General features: G+C 41.9%; 1 protein-coding gene across 4 annotated transcripts in view; it reads right to left on the minus strand.

Annotated features, from left to right (window-relative positions):
• si:ch211-288d18.1 (USP6 N-terminal-like protein) overlaps nucleotides 1-17796 on the minus strand; it is a 46044-nt gene that overhangs the window by 19092 nt on the left and 9156 nt on the right. For 2 of the 4 annotated variants that reach the window (XM_090238201.1, XM_021606818.3), the window contains exons 2-6: nucleotides 17337-17410; nucleotides 2492-2577; nucleotides 2372-2411; nucleotides 1614-1694; nucleotides 1285-1392 (exon numbers count right to left, since the gene is read on the minus strand). In XM_090238201.1, coding sequence (XP_090094327.1) covers nucleotides 1285-1392; nucleotides 1614-1694; nucleotides 2372-2411; nucleotides 2492-2577; nucleotides 17337-17402 — 381 coding nt within the window. In that variant the 5' untranslated portion in view covers nucleotides 17403-17410. Of the gene's footprint in view, nucleotides 1-1284; nucleotides 1393-1613; nucleotides 1695-2371; nucleotides 2412-2491; nucleotides 2578-16131; nucleotides 16245-16663; nucleotides 16752-17336; nucleotides 17411-17796 lie in introns of those variants that run through there. The other 2 variants (XM_021606816.3, XM_036980444.2) reach the window with 2 other exon arrangements.

The raw sequence follows: 17796 nt of genomic DNA on the forward strand, positions 1-17796 counted from the left end.
TCACTCCAGTGTTAATTGCTAAATTGTAATGACTATTGTTTGCCTTACCTCCTTACTTAATGTGCACACACTGTATACAGATTTTTCTATTGTGTTATTGACTGTACGTTTGTTTATCCCATGTGTAACTCTGTGCTGTTGTTTTTGTCACACTGCTTTGCTTTATCTTGGCCAGGTTGCAGTTGTAAATGAGAACTTGATCTCAAGTGGCCTACCTGGTTAAATAAAAGTGAAATATAAATATATATTTTATTTTTAAGAACCATTGTATGTTTGGGGCCAATCCAACACAACACATCACTGAGTTCCACTTCATATTTTCAAGCATGGTGGTGGCTGCATCATGTTATGGGTATGCTTGTCATTGGAAAGGACTAGGGATTTTTCTGTTTTGGATAAAAATAAACGGAATAGAGCTAAGCACAGGCAAAGCCTTAGAGGAAAACCTGGTTCAGTCTGCTTTCCAACAGACACTGGCAGACAAATCCACCTTTCAGCAGGACAATAACCTAAAACGCAATGCCAAATGTAGACTGCAGTTACTTACCAATACGACATTGAATGTTCCTGAGTGGCCTAGTTACAGTTTTGACTTAAATCGGCTTGAAAATCTATGGCAAGACATCAAAATAGCTGAACACCAATGATCAACAACAAACCTGACAGAGCTTGAAGAAAATTGTACAGAGACTTGCCCAGAAAGACTCACAGCTCTAATCACTGCCAAAGGTGATTCTAACATGTATTGAATACTTATCTAATTTAAAATATATTAGTGTTTTATGTTCCATTACTACTTTGACATTACATATAATTTTGTGTAGATTGTTGACAATTTAAAAAAAAACTAAATCAACTTGAATCCCACTTTGTACAAATGTAGGGGGAAGACAGGGACATTACTGTATCATACCATTACCATACGAATCACAGGGTATTTATCTCTGGCCGGGTATTCAGTATTGTTGAATAGGTTGTTTTTCATTGACTCTAACCATGTAGTGAACCTGGTTTCTGATAGCAGAGCCTTGCACAATGACATCACTTTTCCTGAGACCTGAAGTAGCAGTCACCTTCAAATCATAACAGCAGAGATTTCATGGTTTAGTGGTCCTGAGTGACCACTGGCTTTAGACTGCATTGTGCTGGTTGGAGCATGGTATCAAATCCCTGTGTGTTGGATAAATGCTGGGTACACCTATGCACTGTTTAGAGTAGATGCTTGATGAATCAACAGTCCGTGTGTGTGTGTGTGCGCGTGTTAGAAACTGGGTACTCTTTTACCTCATACTTCCCCTCGTTCTCATTCTTCAACTTCTCCACATCCAGCATCAGGGCCCAGGCCTGGCCTCTCAGCTGCAGGGGGAGACCCTTATACACACGCTTTACCATCTGAGAGGAGAGCAGGGGGACACAGGAGAGACAGGGGTTAGACAGGGGGAGAATGGGGAAAAACAAAATGGCAGGAGTTGAGGCAGAAGTGTAAATGTTCAATGAGCATTTAAGACTAATATAAACATTTATAAACACAAGTGAAGGGTGTGGTGTGTGTCTGTGTAAGCGAGAGAGAGAGAGAGAGCGAGAGAGCGCACGCGCGAGAGAGTTATTCTCACCCTGTCACTGTTCCAGTATTTATCCCATTTTTTCACCATCTTCAGCCATTTTTCTACCCTTTCAATTTCCAGGTTCTTTTTCTGTCAGGGCGAAACCCGAAAATACATTTGAAACTAGGCAAAATGTTATGTATGCAAAATGAAGACACATTAACAAGACGCATTTACACATAGTGTATAGTACAGTACAGAACACAGTATTTACAATGTTTCTTCTAAAACTACAACCAAATGAACTCTCTTTGTGGGATCATATAAAAGATCACTTGACGTGAGAACCTGGTGTCCTGCCCCCACTACCATGACTGGCATGTGTTGGTTTGTACTGTATTGACATGTAACATTGAGGAGAGCGTATCAAGTTCTGCCCAAGGTTAAATGTGGTATTAATTTAATCAATCACGGCCACATGACCGGTTCCAAGGTGTGAGGAAGCATAGCTCCCATTCCAGAAGTGTGTGAGATGCCTAAGGATCGGCTTCACCTTAGATGGATGCCTGGAGCATGTGGCCCTGCTACAGGGTTTCACTAAGTTAGCGGAAGGTCATGGATTGGCTAATACATACACATCGAGCACCCACTAAGCATTGACATATTTCCACGGACACACACACTACAGCTGGACCTGGAACATTACACCTCTATATGTTAGAGGTCACACTTGAAAGGTTCGTTAGTAGATTCTGTACACCACCTAACGGAAACTGTCGTGTGTCTCTTGACTCTTTTGATGCATATATTGCATTTCCACTTCTTACCTTCTCCTCGTGTGCACTAGGGGCTGGCAGATCCTCGTCACTGTGGAAAAAGAATGGACAACAACAGTAAGATTCAAGTAATGTGTACAATACAGTTCACAGAAACCCAGTTTGACTTACTGCAGAAACCCGAAACGGTCAGTGACTCTGTAAATACAGTAATCTGCATCCTCCCAGGGGTCAATCTCCACCCCCTCCTGTCTGCCCTGGAATAACACACAGACACAGACACATCAGAAACAGCACACAGCCCAGGGAAAACATGCAGTTAGTTGGCCTGTTGCTTTAAAATGGTTAAATCAAGTCAGGCATTAGGGCCTTTGAATTTGAGCCATTGGGAAAAACACAACACACGCTGTTCTCTAGAGAACAATACACTTGATTTTAGTACAAACGCATCACATCACTGTGCCTGTCTCAAAGACGACACAAATGGATGCATTGTGTCTTTCTATGCTGTGTTAAATCGTAGCCAATATAAAATAAAATCTCATTGCCTTATGTACATCGTGGCGCAGATATTGCCCAAGGGGCAGAGAACAATTTTCTTTCAGGACGAGTCAATGGAATACATAGATGTGAAAAACTATTAGAAAGCATAGAAAGTTATCAGAAAGCAGGTTGCGGGCAAAGAGAGAGAGGGTCGATACATACAGCCTACAGAAACCAAACCATGCCATCACAGATGAACGGTCTCAGCGATGATGCCCTGAGGGCACACTGCAAATGGTGTCGAGTGTGAGAAAGTGAGAGGGCTAAAAATAGATCCTAGTGGAAGTCATTTGGGGAGAGAAAGCAAAGAGAGGAAAGGGGGAGATTGATATAATTAAACAGTGAAAGGGAGATGAGAAGGAATGTGTGATAAGCGAGAGCGGGAGGGGGGAGAACGAGAGAGAGGGGGAGAGAGCGAGAGAGAGACACATGGTCAGAGAACCTGCATGGACTTTCCAATATTCCTCCAAGCATACCTATGTCCGTGGCCTGGTGGATACCTGACTCTTTCTGCAATCAACAACACAATCAGAAAAACGTCCAGTCGGCTGCTTTGTTAAGGGACAATGTGGACCACCCAGACTTGTGGACCACCCGGACTACAAGATCAAAGTGACTACTCTTGGCAAAAAAGTGGCGAATCTATACAAGCTACTGGGGAATCCACACCCGCTTAGTTTTTCTCTCTTTACCCCAGTAGCAGGACGCCGCTCTGGCCTGATGGAACTGTTGTTGCCGTGTCGGCTCTCCACAGCCGACTCGCCGGTACTCTGCAGAGATCCCTCACATGAAGGGGTATCCCCCTTCACTGGAGAATGGAGCTAGTAGGATGCTCCTGGATGACTTGGGGGATGTTCCTGTTCTCAATATTACCAACCAGCCATGGAGATACGTCACTCGCCATGGAAGTCGAAAACAGCGTCCTCTGATAACGGGAGCCTCATTGGAGATATTAAGCCCGGACCGGACACAGACCAGAAACTGCTTTAATGCCCTGGATCTAGAGGGTTCCGGCACGATCTTCCCTGGGGGATTGTGGTTCGAGATCGGATCCGGAGGTACTCCGGCCTATTCATCATCCACGATGGATACTACAACTGGCTCGGGTCCATCGGGCCCCACCACCCTTCGGTCCTCGAGGGGTTTGTGAAACCACTTGAGGCAAAAGAATGAACAGACTTCCTCAGCTATTGCACCAGCTGTCATCATCGACAGTTCTATTGTAAGAAACACCTTGGTTCCCAGGGCAAAATCCCTGTGCTATCCTGGAGCACAAGTACAGGACATTACAAGGCTGCTTCTGAACGTTCTACGACAGATGTCGTGAGCTGATGCGGTCGTAGTCCATGTGGGGTCAAACGATATCCGGAGGGCTAGATCGGAATTTCTGAAAATGGATTTTAAAGAACTGATTCTAGCACTGAAAGATTTCAAAAAGCGGCCAATTATCTCAGGTCCTGTACCATCGTTGGGCCGCGGGTGTGAAAGTTTCAGCAGGCTACTGGCATTACACACTTGGCTAAAAGATTGCAGTATCTCTGTTCGAATCACTTTTTAAAATAACTTTGACACTTTCTGGAAACAGATAATTCTCTACAGGAATGACGGAGTCTATCCAAATCATCTTGGCTCTTGTCCACACATTTCAAGGCTGCATTGAGACAATGACTTATCAATGACCCAAGACCAGCTCAATTAATCCCTACGATTGTGTCGGCGAGTTGTCAAAATGTTGCAGCAAATGTACATTATCCCAGGGGAGTTGCCAGACACAATGTAAGTATCTTACTTTATGCCACCCTGCCCTGAATGTCTCTGTTGATCCTAGAGATATTGTATACAGTAATCATGTCGCTATGAACCAGAGTTATACTGTTAGCACTGAGGCGTTGTGCCCAAGTAGGTTGTCGACTGTGTGCAGATCACCCTGCACTATTGGCTCAAATATAATGTCTACTTCTGATAAGCTTCCCAATAAAGCAATAAAAACAATCAAGTATCCCAGAAAAATACTAAAAAATAGCTCACCTTAACATACAGAGTCAAAAGTTAGGACACACCTACTCATTCAAGGGTTTTTCTTAATTTTTTACTATTTTCTACCTTGTAGAATAATAGTGAAGACATCAAAACTATTAAATAACACATACGGAATCATGTAGTAACCAAAAAAGTATTAAGGAAATCTAAATATATTTTCTATTTTAGATTCTTCAAAGTAGCCATTCTCTCAACCAGCTTCATGAGGTAGTCACCTAGAATGCATTTCAATTAACAAGTGGGCCTAGTTAAAAGTTAATTTGTGAAATGTCTTTCCTTCTTAATGCTTTTGAGACAATCAGTTGTGTTGTGACAAGGTAGGGGTGGTATACAGAAGATATCCCTATTAGGTAAAAAAACAAGTATATATTATGGCAAGAACAGCTCAAATAAGCAAAGAGAAGCGACAGTCCATCATTACTTTAAACACATGGTCAGTCAATCCGGACAATTTCGAGAACTTTTAAAGTTTCAAGTGCAGTCGCAAAAACCATCAAGTGCTATGATGAAACTGGCTCTCATAAGGACCGTCACAGGAAAGGAAGACCCAGAGTTACCACTGCTGCAGAGGATAAGTTCATAAGAGTTACCAGCCTCAAAAATTGCAGCCCAAATAAATGCTTCACAGAGTTCAAGTAACAGACATCTCCACATCAACTGTTCAGAGGAGACTGCGTGAATCAGGCCTTCATGGTCGAACTGATGCAAAGAAACCACTACTAAAGGACACTAACAATAAGAAGAGACTTGCTTGGGCCAAGAAACATGAGCAATGTACATTAGACCTGTGGAAATCTGTCATTTGGTCTGATGAGTAAAAATTGAGGTTTTTGGTTCCAACCACCGTTTATATTTGGACTTTTTTGGTTACTACATGATTCCATATGTGTTATTTCATAGTTCTGATGTCTTGTTCTGATGTCTACAATGTAGGATATAGCAAAAATAAAGAAAAACCCTTGAATGTGTAGGTGTGTCCAAACTTTTGACTGGTATTATACGTAGCCTGTGAGAGAAAAATGACGTATTTACCTGATTTGTTTGATATTAATAGGTAGCATTCAATACTTAACAAATAGTAGGATATTTCTGTTAAGTTTAATTCAGTGTTTCTGTAAAGAGATGCTTTCCACTCTAGCTTCCTGCAGGTAGTCTGGGCGTATGGTCAAGTAAAATGGGTTTAGGTAGAGATACAGTTCAAGACGGTAGTTTACATATGCCTTAGCCAAATACATTTAAAGTCAGTTTTTCACAATTCCTGACATTTAATCCTAGCAGACATTCCCTGTCTCAGGTCAGTTAGGATCACCACTTTATTTTAAAAATGTGAAATGGCTGAATAATAGTAGAGAATGATTTATTCCAGCCTTTTCTTTCATCACATTCCCAGTGGGTAAGAAGTTTACATATACTCAATTAGTATTTGGCAGCATTGCCTTTAAATTGTTTATCTTGGGTCAAACGTTCCACAAGCTCCCCACAATAAGTTGGGTGAATTTTGGCACATTCCTCCTGACAAAGCTGGTGTAACTGAGTCAGGTTTGTAGGCCTGCTTGCTCGCACATGCTTTTTCAGTTCTGCCCACAAATTGTCTATGGGATTTATGTCAGGGCTTTGTGATGGCCACTCCAATACCTTGACTTTGTTGTCCTTAAGCCATTGGAAGTATGCTTGGGGTCATTGTCCATTTGGAAGACCCATTTGGGAACAAGCTTTAACTTCCTGACTGATGTCTTGAGATGTTGCTTCAATATATCCACATAATTTTCCTGCCTCATGATGCCATCTGTTATGTCAAGTGCACAAAGTGCACCTCCTGCAGCAAAGCACCCCCACAACATGATGCTGCCATCCCCGTGCTTCATGGTTGGGATGGTGTCTTTGGCTTGCAAGCCTCCCCCTTTTTCCTCCAAACATAATGATGGTAATTTTGGCCAAACAGTTCTATTTTTGTTTCATCAGACCAGAGGACATTTCTCCAAAAAGTATGATCTTTGTCCCCATGTGCAGTTGCAAACCGTAGTCTAGCTTTTTTATGGCGGTTTTGGAATAGTGGCTTCTTCCTTGCTGAGCGGCCTTTCAGGTTATGTCGATATAGGACTCGTTTTACTGTGGATATAGATACTTTTGTACCTGTTTCCTCCAGCATCTTCACAAGGTCCTTTGCTGTTGTTCTGGGATCGATTTGCACGTTTTGCACCTAAGTACGTTCAAATCTAGGAGACAGAATGAGTCTCCTTTCTGAGCGGTATGACGGCTGCGTGGTCCCATGTTGTTTATACTTGCGTACTACTGTTTGTACAGATGAACATGGTACCTTCAGGCATTTGGAAATTGCTCACAAGGATGAACCAGACTTGTAGAGGTATACATTTTTTTCTGAGGTCTTGATTTCAAGCAAAGAGGCACTGACTTTGAAGGTAGGTCTTGAAATACATCAACAGGTACAACTCCAGTTGACTCAATAATGTAAATGAGTCTATCAGATGCTTCTAAAGCCATGACATAATTTTCTGGAATTTTCCAAGCTATTTAAAGGCACAGTCAACTTACTGTGTGTAAACTTCTGACCCACTGGAATTATGATACAGTTAATTATTAGTGAAACAATCTGTCTGTAAACAATTGTTGGAAAAATGACTTGTGTCATGCACAAAGTAGATGTCTTAACCGACTTCCCAAAACTATAGTTTGTTAACAAGAAATTTGTGGAGTGGTTGAAAAACGAGTTTTAATGACTCCAACCTAAGTGTATGTAAACTTCTGACTTCAACTGTATCTTGAGCTGACAATGACTTGGTAATGATAATCTAAAGCTGGCAATCTATAGACAAGATGTGGTGTGTGTGACCCGAGATAGAGATAGTCTGGAAGAGTTTAGAACAGTGCCTCATTGTCTCATCTTCCTGGCATCTGGGAATCTAAGCCCCTGCAGATAACCAGGACATGAACCAGGGGGTCTTATGGGAAGGTTGGAACCAGGCTGACTAAGCATTTTTAGGTCTTATATTACTGATAATGAAAAAAGCAGATGTTAAGCATTCGGCAACACACTTCGGAGTGTGGGGTCGATGGTTTCATTATTGCAATAATTAAATCGATATTAAATAAAGATGATTGTTTGAAGAAATGACAAAGTCTCTCTCAGAACTGAATTTCCACTACAAGCCTAAGAAACAAGGTACCTGAAATTAATAACTTGCTAGTAACAGATGCCAGTCATATTCTGACTATCTCTGAAACTCACTTCGATAATACCTTTGACGATACAGTGGTAGCAAAACATGGTTATAACACCTACAGAAAAGACAGACATGCCATTGGGGGTGGTGTTGCGGTCTGTATTCAGAATCACAGTCCTGTAAAGCGTAGAGACAATTTCAGGTTAAATACTGTTGAAGCAATATGCCTCATGTAAATCCCATTCGTGTGGGAAGCTGCTATAGACCAAGCACTAACAGTCAGTATCTGGATAATATGTGTGAAATGCTTGATAATATATATGAGATCAACAGAGAGGTATATTTTCTGGGTGATTTCATTATTGACTTGAATGAAATCATCAACACGTATTGATCACATCTTTACTAATGTTGCAGAAATGTGCTTAAAGCAGTAATCAAAGCCATTGAATGCAGTGATCACAATATAGTAGCCGTATCTAGGAAAACCAAAGTTCCAAAAGCTGGGCCGTACATAGTGTATAAGAGGTCATACAATATGTTTTGTAGTGATTCTTATGTTGATGATGTAAAGAATATTTGCTGGTCTGTGGTGTGTAATAAACAACCAGGTGCTGCACTTGACACATTTATGAAATGCTTATTCCAGTTATTAATAAGTATGCGCCCATTAAGAAAAGGACTGTAAAAACTTAAATCCCCTTGGATCTATGAGGAATTTAAAAAATGGTATGGTTGAAAGGGATGAGGCAAAATGTTTGGCAAATATGTCTGGCAGCATAACCGATTGGCAAATGTACTGAAAATTGAGAAATGAATCACTAAACTGAATAAAAAGAAGAAGAAACTATAATATGAAGCAAAGTGATAATTAAATAAATAATGATAGTAAAAAGCTTTGGAGCACCTTAAATAAAATTTTGGGCAAAAAGGCCAACAACTCCATCATTCATTGAATCAGATTACTAATTCATCACAAAACCGACTGATATTGCCAACTACTTTAATGATATTTTTCATAGGCAATATTAACAAACTTAGGCATGACATACCTGCAATAAACGCTGACACTACACATCCAAGTGTAACTGACCAAATTCTGAAAGACAAGCATTGTCATTTTTTATTCCGTAAAGTGAGTGAGGAAGAAGTAAAACAATAATTGTTTTGCTTATGAACAATGACAAGCCACTGGGGTCTGACAACTTGGATGAATAATAGCAGACAATATTGCCACTCCTATTTGTCCTATCTTCAATCTAAGGCTACTAGAAAGTGTGTGCCCTCAGGGCTGGAGGGAAGCAAAAGTTATTCTGCTACCCAAGAATAGTGAAGCCCACTTTACTGGCTCAAACAGCCAACCAATCAACCCATTGGTAAACTTTTGTAAACTAAATCTGTATTTTATTTTACAGTAAACAAATTGACAACAGACTTTCAGCACGCTTATAGGGAAGGACATTCAACAAGCACAGCACTTACACAAATGACTGATGATTGGCTGAGAGAAACTGATAATAAAAAGATTGTGCGGACTGTTTTGTTAGACTTCAGTGTGGCTTTTAACATTATCAATCAGTCTGCTGCTGAAAAAATATGTGTGTTATGATTTTATACCCCCTGCTATATTGTCAATAAAGAGTTACCTAACAGAACACAGAGGGTGTTTTTTAATGGAAGGATCTCCAATATAATCCATGTAGAATCAGGAATTCCCCAGGGCAGCTATATAGGCCTCTTACTTTTTTCAATGCTACTTTGCATGCTACGCTGACGTATGAACCTTCTTTACCCAACCGTGGGACAGACTATGTTTGTTCCCACACTCGGGACTCTATTAGTTACACTGACTTTTGGCCTCCCATCCCATTCTAACCACCTCTCGCCGGCTTTGTATTCATGTTACCTGATGAAATTGCTGTACAATATGATCTTGTTGCCATCTGATGCACATTCAGATGTCATATATCAGCACTGCAGAGCTCTCCCTCTCCTGTGCCGTGCCTTCCTTGATTGTATTACTGTTGATGATATCTGGAAATGTGCAGGTACACCCTGGCCCAAGAGTGGGGTCACAGCTCAAATCCAGATGTGTTGGTCGTTACTGAGATGTGGTTAAGGCAGAGTGTTTTGAATACTGATGTTAACCTTTCTGGATATCACCTTTTTCGGGTAAAACAGATCTTCCAAAGGTGGGGGAGTGGCAATCTATTCCAAGGAACACCTTCAGTGCTCGGTTGTCTCCACCAAGTCTGCCCCCCAAAAATTTGATTTGCTGGTTTTAAGCATTAAACTTTCAAATAGCTATTTTTTTTATTGTTGCTGGGTGCTATCGTCCTCCATCAGCACCAGTCTGTACCCTACCTGCCCTAAGCTCTCTCCTGGCCCCTTACACTGAATTTGTCCTGCCAGGTGACCTAAACTGGGACATGCTTAAACCACCTGACCAAGTACTAAAGCAATGGGACTCCCCAAATCTTTCTCAGATTATTACCAATCCCACAAGGACTACTCTCCTCGATGTTATCCTCACAAATAATCCTGATAGGTATCAGTCTGGTGTTTTCTGTAATGACCTTAGTGATCACTGTTTTACAGCCTGTGTTTGTAATGGCTGCTCAGTGAAACGACCTGTCCTGATTTGTCATAGATGCTTGCTAATAAACGTTAATGAATATAGAAAATGGTATAGAGTCAGCTTGATCCCCTCTATCGAAGACGCTTGGACGTTCTTTTTTTATATTTTCAGTGCCATTGTTAATAAACACTCCCCCATAGAGAAAATGAGAATTAAAAACAGGTTCAGCCCCTGGTTCGACTGTGGTCTTGAAGAGTTACTTCACCTCAAGAATACCATTTGGCGAAAGGCTTGGCACACACATTCTCAGGCTGACTGGCTCTCGTTCAGGCAAATGAGAAATAAGTGCACTCGTGGCTGACATGAGTAAGACATTAATGTGTGTTAACCCTTGCAAGGCTGTAGGCCCAGACAGCATTCCTAGCTGCGTCCTCAGAGCATGCTGGCTGGAGTGTTTACGGACATATTGAATCTCTCCCTATCCCAGTCTGCTGTCCTCACTTGCTTCAAGATGTCCAGCACTGTTCCTGTAACCAAGAAAGCAAAGGTAACTGAACTAAATGACTATCGCCCTGTAGCACTCACTTCTGTCATCATGAAGTGATTTGAGAGGCTAGTTAAGGATAAATTCACCTCCACCTTACCTGACAACCTAGACCCATTTAAATTTGCATACCGCACCAATAGATCCACAGATGATGCAATCGCCATCACACTGCACACAGCCCTATCCCATCTGGACAAGAGGAATACCTATCTAAGAATATTGTTCATTATTGTTCAGCCTTCAACACCGTAGTACCCTCCAAGCTCATCATTAAGCTCAGGGCCCTGGGTCTGAACCCCGCCCTGTGCAACTGGGTCCTGGACTTTCTGACGGGCCACCCCCAGGTGGTGAAGGTAGGAAACAACACCTACACTACGCTGATCCGCAACCCCACGAGGATGCGTGCTCAGCCCCCTCCTGTACTCCCTGTTCAGTCAAGACTGCGTGGCCACACACACCTCCAACTCAATCATCAAGTTTGTAGATGACACAACAGTAGCAGGCCTGATTGCAAACAATGATGAGACAGCCTACAGGGAGGAGGTGAGGGCCCTGGCGGAGAGGTGCCAGGAAAATAACCTCTCCCTCAACGTCAACAAAACTAAGGAACTGATCATAGACTTCAGGAGACAGCAGAGGGATCACGCCCCCACCCATATCAACGGGACAGCAGTGGAGAAGGTGAAAAGCTTCAAGTTCCTCTGCGTACACATCACTGACAATCTAAAAAGGTCCACCCACACAGACTGTGTGGCGAATAAGGCGCAACAGCACCTCTTCAACCTCAGGAGGCTCAAGAAATTAGTCTTGGCTCCCAAGATCCTCACAAACTTTTACAGATGAACAATTGAGAGCAACCTGTTGGGGTGTATAACTGCCTGGTACGGCAACTGCACCGTCCGCAAATGCAGGGCTCTCCAGAGAGTGGTGCAGTCTGCCCAATATATCACCGGGGGCACACTGCCTGCTCTTCAGGACAGCTACAGCACCCAATGTCACATGAAGGACAAAAAGATCATCAAGGACATCAACCACCCGAGCCACGGCTTGTTCACCCCCGCTATCATCTAGAAGGCGAGGTCAGTACAGGTGCATCAAAGCTGAGACCGAGAGGCTGAAAAACAGCTTCTATCTCAAGGCCATCAGACTGTTAACTTCTCTAGGGTAGTGGCCAGCATTTTGGAATTTTGGATGAAAAGCATGCCCAAATTAAACTGCCTCCTACTCGGGCCCAGAAGATGGGATATGCATATATTAGTAGATTTGGATAGAAAACACTGTAAAGTTTCCAAAAATGTTAAAATAATGTCTGTGAGTATAACATAACTGATTTGGCAGGCGAAAACCTGAGAAAAATCCATTCAGGAAGTAGGAATTTGTTGTTATTGTAGTTTTCTATTCAATACCAATATAGTATCCATTGACTTAGGACTCAACTTGAAGATCCTATGCCTTCCACTAGATGTCAACAGTGTTTAGAAATTGTTTCAGGCTTGTATTCTGAAAAATGAGGGAGTAAGAGCAGTCTGATTGAGTGGACGCTGCCATGTCACATAGCTTTTTCATGCACGCAACCAGAGGGAGTGCATTTATTGTTTACCTTTTATATTGACAACGTTATTGTCCGGTTGAAATATTATAGATCATTTAGGCTAAAAACAACCTGAGGATTGAATATAAACATCGTTTGACATGTTTCCATGAAGTTTACGGATACAATTTGGATTTTTTTGTCTGCCTGTTGTGACTGCGTTTGAGCATGTGGATTACTGAAGAAAACGCACGAACAAAACGGAGGTTTGCGGATATAAAGAGAGACTTTATCGAACAAAAGGAACATTTATTGAATAAATGAATGTCTTCTGAGTGCAAACATATGAAGATCATCAAAGGTAAGGGATTCATTTTATCTCTATTTCTGACTTGTGTAACTCTTCTACTTGGCTGATTACTGTTTGTAATGATTTGTCTGCTGTTCTCAAATACTTGTAAGGTATGCTTTCGCCGTAAAGCATTTTGAAATCTGACACCTTGGTTGGATTCACAAGAAGTTCATCTTTAAACCTGTGTTTAATAGTTGTATCTTTTCTGAATTTTTATAATGAGTATTTCTTTGTTTTGAATTTGGCGCTCTGCAATCTCACTGGATGTTGGCCAGGTGTGACGTTAGCGTTCCACATACCCTAGAGAGGTTAACAGAACTGTGGGAAAGCAGTGAATAGCCATCACTAGCCGGCTACCACCCTGCACCTTAGAGGCTGCTGACCTATGAACATAGAGATGGAATCACTGGTCACTTAAATAATGGAACAATAGTCTCAGCAAAAAAAGAAACATCCTCTCACTGTCAACCGTGTTTATTTTCAGCAAACTTAAAATGTGTAAATATTTGTATGAACATAACAAGATTCAACAACTGAGACATAAACTGAACAAGTTCCACAGACATGCGACTAACAGAAAATGAATAATGTGTCCCTGAACAAAAGGGGGGGTCAAAATCAAAAGTAACAGTCAGTATCTGGTGTGGCCACCAGCTGCATTAAGTACTGCAGTGCATCTCCTCCTCATGGACTGCACCAGATTTGCCAGTTCTTGCTGTGATATGTTACCCCATTCTTTCACCAAGGCACCTGCAAGTTTCCGGACATTTCGGGGGGGATGGCCCTAGCCCTCTGATCCAACAGGTCCCAGACGTGACAACAAGCTCAGTCCGATGATGCTGTGACACACCGCCCCAGACCATCACGGACCCTCCACCTCCAAATCGATCCCGCTCCAGAGTACAGGCCTCGGTGTAACGCTCATTCCTTCGACGATAAACGCAAATCTGACCATCACCCCTGGTGAGACAAAACCACAACTCGTCAGTGAAGAGTACTTTTTGCCAGTCCTGTCTGGTCCAGCGACGGTGGGTTTATGCCCATAGGCGATGTTGTTGCCAGTGATGTCTGGTGAGGACCTGCCTTACAACAGGCTTACAAGCCCTCAGTCCAGCCTCTCTCAGCCTATTGCGGGCAGTCTGAGCACTGATGTTGGGATTGTGCGTTCCTGGTGTAACTCGGGCAGTTGTTGTTGCCATCCTGTACCTGTCCTGCAGGTGTGATGTTCGGATGTACCGATCCTGTGCAGGTGTTGTTACACGTGGTCTGCCACTGTGAGGACGATCAGCTGTCCGTCCTGTCTCCCTGTAGCACTGTCTTAGTACGGACATTGCAATTTATTGGCCTGGCCACATCTGCAGTGCTCATGCCTCCTTGCAGCATGCCCAAGGCACGTTCACGCAGATGAGCAGGGACCCTGGGCATCTTTCTTTTGGTGTTTTTCAGATTCAGTAGAAAGGCCTCTTTAGTGTCCTAAGTTTTCATAACTGTGACCTTAATTGCCTACCGTCTGTAAGCTGTTAGTGTCTTATCGACCGTTCCACAGGTGCATGTTCTTTAATTGTTTATGGTTCATTGAACAAGCATGGGGAACAGTGTTTAAACCCTTTACAATGAAGATATGTGAAGTTATTTGGATTTTGAATGACAGGGTCCTGAAAAAGGGACACATCTTTTTTTTTGCAGTTTATATACTGTAGTCTACAGTATTCTAGTCAATGACACTCGTCCTAATATTTATACATTCCATTCTTTTACTTTTAGATGTGTGTGCATTGTTAGAAACTACTGCACTGTTGGAGCTAGGAACTCAAGCATTTCGCTATACCCGCAATAACATCTGCTAAATATGTGTATGTGACCAATAACATTTTATTTGCTTAAGCTGTTTTCTTGTGACATTTACTTGATACATCCATAACAATGAGCTAATGATGCACTCTGATCAGGACACTGTTGTTCAGAGGAGCTAGCCAACAACACAGCTAATACAATCACTTCAAACTGAAGCTGGAAAGACTGCAATCTAGCTGTTATTGTTTCGTTTTACCAGTTTTTTATCGATTTTTATTTGTTTATGTCCATAAAAAATTATGCCGACACATGAATTCGAGAAACACTGCCTGCCTGTCTGTCTCAACCCGACTCCCGACACGTTCATTACTATGTGACAGCTGGAGATCGAATTTTTAATATTAAAACAATGTTGCAAATGTTGGAGAGACAGACAGCAAGGTTTATACAAATCTCCATTGTTGAAAACTAAGTGTCAGTCTAAAAGAGATTATGCCTAGATGCTTGTTATAGTGGAGATGGCTGGGCTAATGAGACAGTGGATTTCGCAGTCAGATGGAACAGAGTAAATAGGCATTTTAACGTCAAAGGTTTAACTCGTGGAATAGACACCGGCTGGAAAGCAGTTTTAACCAATAAGCATTCAGGATTAGACCCACCCATTGTATAATAAGTCATAACCTCGTTGACAACATCAAAGGGCAGCCAAGTTGTTGTCTTTGCCAAACAGAAACAGAAATGGCACACTGACTAAGCCATCTGCACATCACATTAAACAGAACACCCATGGTGAATTGTGCTAAAAACATGGTGTCTGTTCTGTCACCACCTGAGGTCTGAGACAAGGTGTGCTTCTTCTGTTCTTCTGTTCAAAGTCAAATACCCCATAGACAGTAGAATTCTACAGACAGACAGAAATCACCTGATTTCTGTTATGGTTCAGTAGCTTAGAGAGACCATGGTGTAATCTATTGCTATGGTCTAGCTATGGCCGTTGTCACAGGTGTTGCTCAGGCCAGACATGGTCCCCTCTACAGATGTAGGATCTTAATATGATCACCCAATTGCAGGATAACTTTCCTGCAATGCAGCAAATGTTTTACTTTGTAGTGTATTTAGGGTTCAAAAAGGCTTTTTTTTTTTTGTCATTTCAACTTTGAACTATCAGACTTAATTTCCCCTTACAAAAAGTGTATCAAACTCTACAAAAAGGTCCATTAATTACAATAAAAATTATAACTCACATTTCTTGTTGCTGCAGGATTATTTTCCTGCTGTAGAAACAGTATGTTCTCATGTCTCGTTGCCTGTGAGCTGAATTCAACTCTGTCTCATTCCTACTCGCTCTCTCTTGCTATTTCGAGAGTCAACCGTCTCATTTGCTGTAGTTCTCTCTCTCGCTCTCCCTCCCTCTTGCTCTTTCCAGTGTCAGCGTGTCTGCTGACCCCAATTTGAAGAGGGAACACTGTCAGACAGATATTGCTAGGGCAATTGGGTCGCTTGAAGTTCACGTCCTCTAGTTTGTACTAAATAGACTTTCATTTTAGAATGTACACTTCTCTAGGTTTTATAGAATTAACAACATACTCTTACAGTATGATTGTGTTTTCCTGGCAACTGTGACCATTTTAGATGCTTATGTATGTCTAAATCTCCTCAACATCGTATTATATAATAATTTTCTGTTACACAACAAACCACAAGCATGCTATTAGGCTTCTTCATAAACCCACACAGACAATGCTTAGCAACACACACACACACACACACACTCACACACACATTCGGCTTCTCTTTCTTATCCCTCTTAGAGCGACGGTCGTGCTTTTTAACGACACGCTCAAACAAGTGTGAACTCTTCCTCCTGTGTGAACAGATGGACAACACACAGGCAGAGAGGACATGTGGTACAGTCAGACGGGATAACTCCATGACATGTTCTGAAAATGGAATGCATGTTGTTTGAAGTACAAACTCAGGCCAAGTGAATCAACATCTGATCATCAAGGACGTGCTTTAGAAAATGCACTTGCTTATGTGTGGACATAACAAGACCTTTGCTGTTTGGTTTTGACTGGTGTGGTTGATCTATTTCCTTGTTTATGGAAGGTGATGGAGGTGGTGCAGTCTACCTACATAAGTAGACCGGTCTTAGACTAACTTATTTATGGATACATCAATGCAGGCCTGGAGCTAAACAGCACTATTGCTATGCTATGCTATGCTATGCTATGCTCTGTAGCTAATATGACTGTTACTGGAACTAAGTAAGAACTGAACTGATGTCTATGAACTTTCAAACCTTATCTAGGAGTTTTCCAACTGTAGAAGCCTTTGTTGGACAGGTCGCTTGGGTTATTTTGGTCATCGGTAAACGAGAAATAACTAATAAAACCGTTGACAGCATCCTGAAAGGCTCTGAATGCTGTATTTGATGAACGCCACCCACCGTATCATATTTCAAGATGATGTCAGCACGTTCCTCTGCTATCAATGTCTCAATGTCTTTCTTCATGTCAATATCTGAAAAGGCAAATAAAGAAGAAACCATGTCAAATCAGAGATGCTTTGGCTTGCACGGTTGTGGCCAAATGTGTTGGCAAAAGTATAACGGACATGCTCTTCGTTTTACGTCGGCCTAACTGGCTACTGGATACACATCGGTGATTCATTTTTTAAAAAGCAGCGCTGATGTCTGTATAAAGAGGAGGTGATATTGTCTTTGTCCATTCAATTGGTTAATTCACTATTGTTGATCATAAGCCTGTAACCGGCTCCACTACAGAGCTCTGACCAGCATGTGTCCACTCCTCAGCTAAGATTTTGACACAGTGTCACACTACGGCTGAATGCACTTCACATGCCCTTAGTGGTGGCATAGTTTAAAACCTGGTGGGCCACTGTGTGTG

Source organism: Oncorhynchus mykiss, chromosome 6, assembly GCF_057628025.1.
Source record: "Oncorhynchus mykiss isolate SJ-2025 chromosome 6, ASM5762802v1, whole genome shotgun sequence".
NCBI classification, from domain to species: domain Eukaryota; kingdom Metazoa; phylum Chordata; class Actinopteri; order Salmoniformes; family Salmonidae; genus Oncorhynchus; species Oncorhynchus mykiss.